This window comes from Hylobates moloch, unplaced genomic scaffold (genome assembly GCF_009828535.3).
Source record: "Hylobates moloch isolate HMO894 unplaced genomic scaffold, HMol_V3 SCAFFOLD_17, whole genome shotgun sequence".
Lineage (NCBI taxonomy): Eukaryota > Metazoa > Chordata > Mammalia > Primates > Hylobatidae > Hylobates > Hylobates moloch.
The window spans coordinates 83,419,145-83,432,618 of NW_026652292.1; the positions used below are offsets into that span (position 1 = coordinate 83,419,145).

Below are 13,474 nucleotides of genomic sequence, written 5' to 3' on the forward strand. Positions count from 1 at the left end.
TCATGCTCAATTGGTTCCCCATCCTCTGGGAGAAAAGTGGCAGGGTTGAGGGCCACGCATGTGCGTATTTGAAGCACCAGTTCCTCAAGGAGTAGCACCTGGTATCTAGGCAGTTGTCTGATAGCCATAAACTTCCTTTGGCACCTAGTATGTCATTTACATCATGAGTAGTCCAGACAGTGAGATCCTTTCCTTGTATTATTTTGATAGCCTCTGACGCTAAGACGGCCACTGCTGCAACTACCCTTAAACAGTGAGGCCAGCCTTTTGCTACTATATCAGTTTCCTTGCTTAGGTATGCCACTGGTTGTGGGGTTGTCCCACGAGTCTGAGTAAGGACTCCAAGAGCTATCCTTGCTCTCTCTGTGACGTATAAAGAGAAGTTCTGTCCCATGGGAAGGCTTGAAGCTGGAGCTTGTACTAGGGCCTGCTTTAAGGTTTTGAAGGCTGTTTCTGCCTCTGGTTCCCATTCGACTAGATGAGTATTTGCCCTCTGGGTTTCCTTGATTGGAGTACAGAGGGGCCTGGCTATCTCGCTGTATCCGGGGACCCATAGTTGGCAAAAGCCGGTAATTCCAAGGAACCCCCGCAACTGTTTTAATTGTCTTAGGATGAGGATAAGCAAGTAGAGGCTGTATTCGTTCCTTGCTGAGGGCCCTGGTCCCTCTGGCTAAGATTAGGCCTAGATATTTGACCTGCTGTAGGCAAAGCTGGGCCTTCAACCTAGACACCTTGTACCATTGATTAGCAAGAAAGTTCAAGAGATCTAGAGTAGCCTGCTGGCACGAGGCTTCCAAACTGGTAGCCAAAAGTAAATCATCCACTTATTGAAGGACCAGAGTGCCTGGACTTGAGAAGTGGCCTAGATCTTGGGCCAGTGCCTGACCAAACAGATGAGGGCTATCCCTAAACCCTTGGGGCAAGACCATCCACGTAAGTTAGGACATATAGTCTGTGGGATCCTCAAAAGCAAAGAGGAACTGGGAATCAGAGTGCAAGGGAATACAGAAGAAGGCATCCTTGAGGTCCAGAACCATGGACCATTCTGCTTCCTCTGGTATTTGAGAGAGCAGGATATAGGGGTTGGGTACAACTGGATATAGTGGAATTACTGCCTCATTAATGAGTCTAAGATCTTGCACTAGTCTCTACTGACCGTTCGGTTTTTGTACTCCTAGAATTGGGGGTTGCAGGGACTGCTGCATTTCCTCACTAAGCCTTGAGCTTTTAAATGTTTAACAATATTCTGTAATCCTTTATGAGCTTCAGGCCTGAAGGGATATTGCCTTTGATAAGGAAAAGTGGTGGGATCTTTTAACCTGATTTGGACTGGGTGGGCATTTTTCACCCTTCCAAATTGTCCTTCCAATGCCCAGATTTCAGGGTTGATTCCCTCTTCAAGTAGGGGACAACAAATGGGTAATTTGTTTCCCATATTCATGTAGATAATAGCTCAAGTCTTGGCTAATATATCCCTCCCTAATAAGGGTGTGGGACTTTCAGGCATAAGAAGAAAGGCATGTGAAAAGAGCAAAGTCTCCCAATTACAACTGAGAAGGTGGGAGAAATACCTGGTTACAGGCTGTCCCAGGATTCCTCGGATGGTAACAGACCTTGAGGACAGTCATCCAGGACAGGAGATTAACACTGAGAAGGCTGCGCCAGTGTCCAGGAGGAAGTCAATTTCCTGGCCCTCAATGGTTAAACATACCCGGGGCTCAGTGAGGGTGATGACATGAGCTGACACTTGCCCTGGGCACCCTCAGTCCTGTTGTTGGATCATCTGGTTGGGGGCTTCTGACCCAGGGAACCTTCGTCCTCTGGGGCAGTGCACCTTCCAGTGATTGCCTCGGCATAGTGGACATGGACGAGGGAGTAGCTTGTTTCTCATTGGACAGTCTTTTTTAAAGTGTCCTAGTAAACCACACTGATAACAAGCCCTACCAGGTGATTGGCCTGCTTCATTTTCTGTCCTCTCTGAACCACCAAGGTTTGTTTGTCTGAGGGCCATGACTAAGGCTGCAGCCTTTCTCTGATCTCGCTTTTCCTTTTGGGCCTGTTCCTCTTGGTCCCTATTATAGAACACCGAGGTTGTCAGGTTTAATAATGCCTCTAGATTTTGTTCAGGGCCCAGGGCTTGCTTTTGGAGCTTTCTCCTGATATTTGCAGCTGATTGGGTAATAAACTTATCTTTTAGAATCAATTGACCCTCGAGTGATTTGGGTGACAGGGGAGTATATTTTCTTAAGGCCTCTTGTAGCCGCTTGAGGAAGTCAGAAGGATTTTCTTCCTTTCCCTGAGTTATGGTGGACATCATTGAACAATTCATGGGCTTTTTTCTAATTCTTCTTAGTTATTCTAGGACACAGGTCAACAGATGTTTACGACTCCAGTCCCCATGATCTGAGTCAAGGTCCCAGTGGGGATCCATACTGGGGATGGCTTGCTGACCATTAGGGAATTTGTCCCTTTCTTCGGCTGTCATTCTATCATTTACTTGACTAAGATACCAGGTATCTCCAAACTCTTTGGGCTGCAGCTAAAGCCGCATTCTTTTCATTAAAGGCCAGGGTTTGATCTAACAGTAGCATGACATCTTTCCAAGTGAGGTCAAAGGTTTGCCCTAGACCCCGTAGGACATCTATATACCTATCAGGATCATCTGAAAACTTCCCCAGGTCTGCCTTGATCTGTTTTAAATCAGAGGGAGAAGGGGACAGGTAGCTGGGTTGGGCCAAATTCCCCTCCCCCTACAGCTTGAAGGGGACATAACCGATAGCCTGGGGGTTTTTGTGGTCCTTTGGAGATTTCTTTGCTTATTTCCTTCTAGGCAGGGGAGATTAGAGGAGGATTATCATTAATAGGAAGGGGAGCTATAGGGAGGCTAGGATATGGGGGTAAGCTGAGAGGTCCTCCTGTGGGATGTAAATTGTAAGCTTTGCATAGGTGTGTATTCTCCCTCAATGAAAAGAAAGCTTGGACATAAGGTATTTCACTCCATTTGCCTTCCCTCTTACAGAAAAGATCAAGCTGCAGGATAGTATTGTGATTTGTACTTCCCTCAGGTGGCCATTTTTCCCCATCAGAGAGAATATTGGGGCCAAGCTGTAGTGCAGAAAAAAATGAGCCGCCTCTTTTTCAGGATTTGTGGGTCAAATTGTTCCCAATGGCTTAGGATGCATTTCAAGGGTGAGCCTGTTGATGCCTGAGTGTTTCCCATCTGAAAGACAAAACCGCCTGAGGTTTTGGTTTGTTTTGTTTCTCCCCCTGCCCAAGAACCCGCAATGGTCCCTGGACCCTGCTGATCGGAATAGTTGCACTCACTGACGCAGCAGCAGAAACAACCCCTGCCCAAGAACCCACAATGGTCCCTGGACCCTGCTGATCGGAATAGTTGTGCTCTTCGATGCAGCAGCAGAAACACTAGTTTTCCTCCCAGACCACATGGAGGACCGAGGAAGGTCGGATTTAGTGGTCCTTACCGATGCATTCTCAAAAACCTGTTAGAGTCCTAAGCATTCTCCTGTTAGTATTGGGACTTTACCCCTTTCCTATAAAGATGTTATGCCCCAAGAATGAAGTGGAGGGCCATACCCTGAGGGAGGGAAGGGATCTCCAGGGTTGGAAGAGTGACACCTTTTGTCCTCACTTATATGATTAGGAAGGATACAATTTCTGAGGCTCCCCATATCCTAGCTTCAGGAATAGCTTTTGTTAGGCCTATTAGTCTGAGGAGGGATCTTAAAATTCCAGGTAGTCCCCACTACGACAGGGCTTTGGGCAAAAATTGTGTCTTTCTGATTGGTGAGCCTGGGTGCCTAAAGAAGGTAACAGAGTCCTGGAGTTTATACTAGAAATCATTCTTATAGGAGAAACTAGAAAAGCACCAGAGACAGGTAGCAATTTTTAGAAGCAGGACTAACCTCAGAGAAGAGAGGTGAGAGGAAGTTTGTCTGGCAGGCATTAGGACCCAGGGGGCAAGGGTCAGGACAGATAGGATAGATGGGCGAGTCTCGCTTGGGCGACATGCTTTTGAGAGTTCCGCTCATGGCCTCAGGGTCAACCAACTTGTTGTTGGGACCCTGGAGCTGCATGGCTTTCCTCTCTGTCGACCCTCAGCTCAGCCCAGAAGTACAGGAAAAGCAGAAGCTGGTTCTAGGCAAACCAACGGTCCCAACTCCGAAGAGTTGGGGGTTGTTAGAGAGCCCTTTCCCAGAAAGCCTGACATCCATGTCTTTAGTCTGGCGGCCGCGCTAGTCGCTTTTAACTGGCCGACAGATGCCCGGTATTTAGCTCCCAAATTCTAAGGAAAAATAGGACAGAATAGCAAGCGAAAGGGGTCTGATGGTACTCACCGCTCGGCGATAGGCGATGGTCCCACCGCTCAGCAATTGTCTCACTACTTGGCGATAGGCGAAAGTCCCTTTGTGGTTGCCAAAATGTGTCTGGAATTGGTGGGTTCTTGGTCTCACTGACTTCAAGAATGAAGCTGCGAACCCTCGCGGTGAGTGTTACAGCTCTTAAGGTGGCGCGTCTGGAGTTGTTTGTTCCTTCTGATGTTCGGATGTGTTCGGAGTTTCTTCCTTCTGGTGGGTTCGTGGTCTCACTGGCTCAGGAGTGAAGCTGCAGACCTTCGCGGTGAGTGTTACAGCTCTTAAGGCGGCGCGTCTGGAGTTGTTTGTTCCTCCCAGTGGGCTCGTGGTCTCGCTGGCTTCGGGAGCGAAGCTGCAGACCTTCACGGTGTTACAGCTCATAAAGGCAGTGTGGACCCAAAGAGTGAGCAGTAGCAAGATTTATTGCAAAAAGCAAAAGAACAAAGCTTCCACAGTGTAGAAGGGGACCCGAGCGGGTTGCTACTGCTGGCTTGGGCAGCCTGCTTTTATTCTCTTATCTGGCCCCACCCATGTCCTGCTGATTGGTAGAGCCGAGTGGTCTGTTTTGACAGGGCACTGATTGGTGCGTTTACAGTTGCAGCCAATATCTTGACATTTCTAAGATGGACAGTTGGACTGGCCAAAAATAAGTAAAATACACTTCAAGTCAGTGAAGTCTTTTTTTTTTTTTTTTTTTTTTTGAGATGGGGTCTTGCTCTGTCGCCCAGGCTGGAGTGCAGTGGTGCGATCTTGGCTCACTGCAACTTCCACCTCCTGGGTTCAAGTGATTCTCCTGCCTCAGCCTCCCGAGTACCTGGGACTACAGGTGTGCACCATCAGGCCTGGCTAATTTTCATATTTTTAGTAGAGACGGGGTTTCACCATGCTGGCCAGGATGGTCTCGATCTCTTGACCTTGTTATCCACCCGCCTCAGCCTCCAAAGTGCTGGGATTACAGGCATGAGCCACTGCACCTGGCCAAGTCCTTTTTTTTTTTTTTTTTTAATTGAGATGGAGTCTTGCTCTGTAGCGTACGCTGGAGTACAGTGGCATGATCTTGGCTCACTGCAACCTCTGCCTCTTTTGTTCCAGCAAATCTCCTGCCTCAGCCTCGAGTAGCTGGGACTACAGGCCCCTGCCACCACACCCGGCTTATAAAAAATTTTTTTTTTTTTTTTTTTTTTTTTTAGACGGAGTCTCGCTCAGTGGCGCAATCTCGGCTCACTGCAAGCTCCGCCTCCCGGGTTCACGCCATTCTCCTGCCTCAGCCTCTCCGAGTAGCTGGGACTACAGGCGCCCGCCACCATGCCCGGCTAATTTTTTGTATTTTTAGTAGAGACGGGATTTCACCGTATTAGCCAGGCTGGTCTCGAACTCCCGACCTCAGGTGATCAGCCTGCCTTGGCCTCCTACGGTGCTGGAATTACAGGTGTGAGCCACTATACCCAGCCTAAGTCAGTTAAGTCTAAGACTGAACCTGTTTTTAAAGTTTACTGCTTTAGGTTGTGAGAATATAATTTTGGCCATTTTCTCCTTTCCTTCCAATTCTAGTTTTCTTAAGAGTTTCAAAATTGTTGTATATTATTTAACCTTTAAAAACTGAAATTTGGGCCGGGCGCGGTGGCTCACGCTTGTAATCCCAGCACTTTGGGAGGCCGAGGCGGGCGGATCACGAGGTCAGGAGATCGAGACCACGGTGAAACCCCGTCTCTACCAAAAATACAAAAAATTAGCCGGGCGTGGTGGCGGGCGCCTGTAGTCCCAGCTATTCGGAGAGGCTGAGGCAGGAGAATGGCGTGAACCCGGGAGGCGGAGGTTGCAGTGAGCCGAGATCACGCCACTGCACTCCAGCCTGGGCGACAGAGCAAGACTCTGTCTCAAAAAAAAAAAAAAAAAAAAAAAAAAACCTGAAATTTTGGCGATAGTGCTTTTTTTGGGGAGGGTGGCAAATTGTCGTAGGGAGATGGTTCATTTGTCAGTTGACACACCTACGGGAATCAGTAAGTTCTTTTTTAGCCGTATTTTCCTTGGCATAACCAGCTCCAAACTGCAGCAACCTCTTTCTGCAAGGAGACAAACTGAATGAGCTTTACAAAGTTTCTGGGCCAAACTCTGGTAGCAAATAGTGGACCAATTTAAATGAGGGTTTGCAACCAGGGTGACAGTTTACAAATGCTGCCTGGAGCAAATTGAGACACTGGTTAACCTGGGAGTGGGGAGGCCTGGGGTGAGGAAGGGAGCCATGGGCTGGTGTGTGGACAAATGTGCAGGCATGTGGTCTGAGCGCACACATATGTAGCATGCATGCGTGTGTGGCCAGTGTGTGTGCGGCCAGGCTGCCTGAGTGGTCCGTCCAATAACCACAGCATTGCTCATCCCATGAGCAAGTCATCTCTCATGCTTCTACAAATGATTCATGTAATACATTTCCAGCCACAAACACTTTCACTTAAGCTTTTCTTTTGCTTTTATTACAAGCATATAATATTAATTGGCAAAACACTGAATACAAGCTTCACTATCATAAAATCAAAACATTTAAGCAATATTCCAAAAAAGATTTGACAAAAACTAGCCACCAAGAGTACAAAAATTACACACCAACACAAAGCATAAAAAAATGTAAACTTTCAAATTAAACAGTCAAACACATGTATCTGCGTGATCACCTCCACACCTCGACTGCCTTGGTCTGCCGTACGCTGCTGGTAAAGGCTGGGTGGCTGCACTGTCTTCCCCTAACCCAACATTGCTTTCGTCTGGGAAAACGTGTCTGATAGGCAATTAAGCCATGGGGGTGGACATTTATACGGAGGCTACGCACATCTCAGGAGACGCTCAAACTGCAGTTCGTTCCTCAGACGCACTGTTGGGTGCGAAGGACACCTGGAGGGTGAGGGAGACCTCGGCGCGTTCCTGCGGGGCCATGGCCACGTGGCCATTGCCCGCACCCTGTCCCCTGCCTGGCAGGGGACACAATATTTGTACAGATTATGGTATCATTTGAATGATTTTCTAATCTACTTATCTCAATTTATTTAAATGTCAAGGCAGAGAAATAGATTGATCATGTTAAGGTCATGTGATGTGGTGGTGCAGTAATGACTTCCTGAGGAAACAGAGAAATTGGATGTTTTGTGATTTAGCTATGTGCACTAAACTTATTTTCCATGTTTTGAGAGCACATTAAACATTCACGTACAATGTGGGAATAGGTTGGCTGGTACCCAGAACGTCCAACCCAAATGCCACCCTTTGAATCGCTGTGAACGCCGTCTTGTTGCCGTTCAGAGAAAACAGGCAAGGCTGTGAAGCCCGGGGGTGTAGGCAGCTGCAGTGCTTGGGCCGGGGCAGCTTCGCTTTCATGGTCTGAGGCCACGTGGCCCCGCCCCGGGGCGGCCTGGCCACAAGCATGTGGGTTCCACGGCACCAGGACCCAGGCAGGACCGAGGTGTCCCCACAGTGCGGCCCGAGGCATCATGGGCTGACAGGCACTCACAACCCCAATAACAGCATTCGCACAATAATAACAATGAAAAAAGAAAAACCAAACAGCGGAATGTACAGATTTTGGAATTCCATCTATGTTCCCTTTCAATTTCGCAGAATAAATGCTACATTACGATTTAAACAGATGTCTAATAAATGCCTGTTGGAACCTATTGCACAAAAGCATAAAAATGCTCTTCATCCACATAAAACAAAAACATACAAATTAAAAGCTACTCAAAGTAAAAAGAAGCTTGCAAAACATCTCACAATTTCATTTTATATGCCTGTAAATAAAGCTGGACCACTGAAACCAAACGATTGGATGGGAAAATATGATAGAAGGCTTAAAATAGAATAAATAATTTTATAAAGTTAAGTTTTCTTTTTTTAACCCCCCAAATCTTAAATTCAATATTATATATTCTATTTGAATTTTCTATTTCCATGAAAACTGCATCGGTGAGACCGTATTCCGGGTAATTAGCCCCACTGCTGTTGAAAACGACGCATAAGGTGATTTAACAGCATTTGTTTTACCAGCATAAATAGTTGTGAAAACTTCTTCACAGTAACTCCATCTGTTTAAAAAAAAAAAAAAAAAAAAAAAAACTTAATAGAATCCAACCATTAACCGATCCTGGCTTTCATGCTGGAAGAAATGAAACTCAGCCTTTTTCTGTGAAATGAGAGCTTGACAAAGGAAAGAAGGCTGCCCAGAGGCTCCACAGACGGTGGGGCCATTGCGCTCCAGCCTCCAACGACTAAGGCTGCAAGGTCAGACGAGAGGCAGAGGCCCCAGGGCCGAGTCCTGTAGTGAAGACTGTCTGCACGATGAACTCCTAGAAAAATAGGGACTTCTGCTGCTGAGGTTTTGTCAGGTTAACGCGGTTACAAAAGCAGGGTCACCACCAGCTGGGGACAACACTACGGGCTCCACTCACCCGTCTCTCTGTGTATTTAAATATATCAGCTTAGCACCATAGCAAAGTCAAGTGATTTCAAAGATAGCTACAAAGTTACAAATATATATTATGAGATTATTACAATGATATTCAGTTTAATCTGAACTGTGATTTAATTTTACTTGAATTTGGAGGCTTTTAACTGTTTAATCCTTTCTTATTCCGCCACACAGGAAAATGCCTAAGTTCTAACGTTACACTGAAAACTGCATTGTGATAACACGCGGTTGCACAGAATGCTTCAGCAGTATGTGTATTTTGAGGTAGACAGGTAATATTTATTCATACACAGCTACTCATAGACCCTTATACAGTGACCCTAGAAAATGATTTGGACGAATAGCAAGCTTAGGTAACTGAGTAACTCAAACCGTCCTGGGAGTTGACGGGCTTAAAGAAAGAGGTGAATTTTGACCAATTCCTAACAAAGAACTTGCTTTTGTTTTAAAAGGCCTTACACTGACAATCACTGAGATGGAATTAATATGCATGTTTTCCTCATCCCTAAGATGAGGTCTCTTGAGCTGCTTTTTATCTAAAGGAAGCAGAAGAAAACAGAGCAAAATTCAAGAAAAAAAAAATCTCCAAGGTGGTTGGCTTCTTGGAAAGCCTGAATGGTGGCCAGGGACCACCTGGGCTCCCAAGGCGTGGAGGGAGGAGGGATTCAGTTCCACAGGAAATAAATGGGAACAGCCCGGTGAAGAAGACAATGACAACTGCAGGACAACACCTCAACCGCTCCAGAAAACAGCCCTTGCTGCTCCTTCTGGCCTTTCCACACTTCCAAGTTACTGTTTTAAAGGAAAAAAAAATGTATGTGTGGCAGTTTATTCTCTAATGTGACAAAAACATGACCATCTGGGAGGAGAGGGGCTAACGGTGCAACCAACCTAGGCTGAAACACAGCTGCAGCTGAAATGCAGCTTCTGCAGCGCGGGGGCCGCCTTCCCTCCGAGCCCTTCAGCTGCTCACCCTGTCACTGCAGCTCTGAAAAACGCCCTTCCAGGAAGGGGCCAAGGAGCACACGAGCTCCTCCCACCAGCAAAGGGGAAGGGGAGGCCGTGGACAGAGGGGGCAGTGAGTGCATCTGGGCACGAGCCCGAAGCCACCACCAGCAAATCCTCCCCACGGACGCCAGGAGAGCTCGGATCCCAACCACCGCCTCTCCAGCAAAATCAAACGGGGAAAGAAAATGTAGGAAACCAAATGGTGGCACTCAACAATTTGGGGGACCAAGTAATTTTTTGAAGTAAGAATTGTTCTGTAAACCAGCACCGAGCTGGTCACACGGCCTCTGGTCTACCTGCTGAGCGTGTCAGAAATTGCATCCTGGTGGAGTCTGGGGCCCCGTTTCCAGGGCTGGGTGTGTCGGCCCCAGGCGAGTGACAGTTCCGAGTGGGTCCAAGTGCCGACCTCACACAACGAAAGGCGAACCAGTCAGGGAGCTGCTGTTGTGTTTCGTAAGGTGGGAAATTAAATACAATGGTTAAATCATAATGTTAATGGAAACCTCTTTTGGTTTGCTTTTAAATTAATTTTTTATATAACTTCTAAATCTTCAAGAAGCTAAAGGCAACATAAATATTGTCATTCACCATGAAAAGACATTTTTTCAATAACTTAAGAAGGATTCAATAAAAGTCCAACTACACTTGAGGCTTATCATGAAACCTAATTCATAAACTAAACTGAAGTGAATTCAGATTTGCAAGACCTGGAAAGCAAGCAGAGGGAGCTCGTGTCAGAAGGTGACTCAGAACCGTGTTGCCTGGAGCATCACTCTCCCTGCGAGGCTGAAGCACGGGCTGGGGCGGGGAGAGGACGATCGGCTCTGGGAGACTGTGAAGTGTTTTCATCCTCTGTAAACGTGGTGCTGGTAGTGTCTTGTTGAGTGAATTCTCTCTCATACAAAAGTTATAAATATTCTCTATTCAGAAGTCTGGCCCACATGACACCCAGAGGCAACTTTCTTAAGCGCGGCAGCCGGGAGCACCCAAGGGCGCGAGGGCCCAGTCTGTGGGCGCTGTGTGGCGCCATTCACAGCAAGTCCATCTTGGGTCTGTAGTGCAGCAGGAGCGGCGCCTTCTGGAAGACACAGAACACACAGTGCCTGCTTAGCAGGGGTGGAGGCGAGGAGACGGACCTACCTCATCCGGAAGGGTACTGAGGAATCGCGTCCCATGAGACACAGTCCACACGCCGGGCTACACAGAGACCCTTCTGTTCTGAGCAACGTCAAGTTGCTGGGGGAAGACGGGCTGGGAAGACATGTGCCCTCTCCCCTGGCCCCAGGTGACCCAGTGACCACTGTGCACACCGTGGCCACCTGTAACTGATGTGGCCCTGGCCGCCATTCCCCTGCCCCTTTCTCCCTCAAACCCTCTGGCCCAGCCCCAGGCCAGTCTTGGCTCCTCACCCCCTCTCCCCAGGCAGCAGCACCAGCTGAGGTGGGAGGGTTCCACCATTGGTTTCCTGCTTCAGACGGGCCCAAAGGCCCCAGGGGACCCTCTGCTCATGGCCTCAGCACTTTCCCACCAGGGCCTGTGCCCCTCGGAGCTCAGCTGGCACCTTCCAAGCTGGCTGTGGGGTTGATGATTTCAGAAAGACCAGAACTGTGTTTCACAGCAATCTCTGTAGCTGAGTCATCACTTTTTTTTTTTTTTTGAGACGGAGTCTCGCTCTGTCGCCCAGGCTGGAGTGCAGTGGCACAGTCTCGGCTCACTGCAAGCTCCACCTCCCAGGTTCACGCCATTCTCCTGCCTCAGCCTCCTGAGTAGCTGGGACTACAGGCACCCACCGCTACGCCCGGCTAATTTTTTGTATTTTTAGTAGAGACGGGATTTCACTGTGTTAGCCAGGATGTTCTTGATCTCCTGACCTTGTGATCCACCCACCCTGGCCTCCCAAAGTGCTAGGATTACAGGCGTGAGCCACTGTGCCCAGCCGGAGTCATTTAAGATTTTAGATGAGAGATGCACAGCAAAGTCACCGCCATTCAGAGCAGACTCTGAAAATCAAATCACGTGTCTCACCTTGAATCTCCACCTTGTGACAACCACGAACTTGAGTGTGTGGTCCTTGCCCAGGATCTCCTCGTTGCATAAAATGTCCAGCTGGGGGATAAGGAGGTCTGATTAGCAGCGGAGAGGTGCTCAACCCACGCTGACATGGCCACCTTGATGCTGGTGTGAAATCTGCAGCCCACCCCCACCCAATCATGCGAGAACGTGCCTAGAGATGGGTGGGGGTGGGGAGTTGGGGAGATGGGGCTGGTTCACTATTACTCCATCCCTACCTCGCAACCTAGAGATGGGGTGTGGTCCCTACCTCACAGCTAAACGGAAATCCAACGCAGCATATAAGATATTACAGGGCAGGCCTGTGCCAGTTAGGGGGATGACATTTCTGCAGGGGGTGCAGGCACAGGCACAAGCTCCTTGCGGTGGTGGGCTCCCATCTTGCCCCTATCTGGCCTGCGGCTCCCCTGAACCCTTCTTGTTTTGGCAGGCCCCATCACACCCTATCTACTACACCTGCCATACTGAGAAACGGGAAGAGGTGGTTTGCAGCCCCATGAGCGGCCTTGACAGCTCTGGAATCGGGCACCCTGGTTCCCCAGGTGGCACAGGCGCCTGAGAGGCCCACAGGGCCGAAGCGTTTCCCTCCCCATCCCACCCAGGCCCGGTCCACACCAGCCCCCTCCCATGGCTGCAGCCTCCAGGGACACCCTCTCCCCACAGGCCCTACCTCCGGTCCAGGCTGTCCCTCCCTCTCACCATAGTGGAAAAATGCACTGGGCTCCCCAGTCTTTTAAAAAAATTAAACAGACTTTTTAAAGAACAATTAAAGGTTTACAGCAAAATTGAGAGGAAGGTACAGGGAGTTCCCATCCCACTTGCCCCACCTCCCCCCCGGGCCACCAACACCCTTCATGGGGGCACGTTAGTCACCACCCAGGAACCTGCACTGACGTCACCTCCACCGAGTCCAGAGCTGATGTCAGGTCGCCCTGGTGGCACAGCCACAGGTGGACAAACAGCAGCATCACTGCCCAGGAGCCCTGTGCCCGCCCGCTCCTACTACCCTCCCCAAGCCCCTGCCCCCTCCGGATGGTTCTGCCTTTTCCAGTGCGCCATGCTGCACAGCTGGAGTCGCACGGCCTGCAGCCTTTCCAGAGGGGCTTCTCTACTTAGTAACAGGGACTTGATTTTTCTCCCCCGTGCCTGCTCCTGGCCCGACTTTTTCAGTACTGGGTAATATTCCAGTACGGATGCACCACAGTTTATTTACCCACTCATCTACTGAAGGGCATCTCGGTCGCTTCCAGGTTGTGGTAATCATGAAGAAGGCTGCTATCGACATCCGGGTGCAGGTTTTTGTGTGGGCAGATTTCTGGGTAAACGACTGGGGGGCGTGGCTGCTGGGTGGTTCGCCAAGAGTGTCTTTCGTGTTGTCAGCAGCTGCCAAGCTGTTCTCCGCAGGGACTGCGGTTCTGCTTCCCACAGGAATGCACCTGCGCTCCCGGCGTTTCCCCAACGTGTTGTCAGTGCTTGGGATTACGGCCCTTCTACGGGGTGCGCGTGGGGCCACGCGGGTTTTACTTGCGTTTCCCTGATGATGTAGACAGTTCTTCAGATTCCTCCCTGG

General features: G+C 49.0%; 1 protein-coding gene across 1 annotated transcript in view; it reads right to left on the bottom strand.

Moving 5' to 3' along the window:
• Positions 1-6,822: 6,822 nt before the first annotated feature.
• Positions 6,823-13,474, bottom strand: part of PCGF3 (polycomb group ring finger 3) — a 59,145-nt gene continuing 52,493 nt past the window's right edge. The window contains 2 exon segments of the mRNA XM_032135294.1: positions 6,823-10,912; positions 11,860-11,940. Coding sequence (XP_031991185.1) covers positions 10,865-10,912; positions 11,860-11,940 — 129 coding nt within the window. The 3' untranslated portion in view covers positions 6,823-10,864.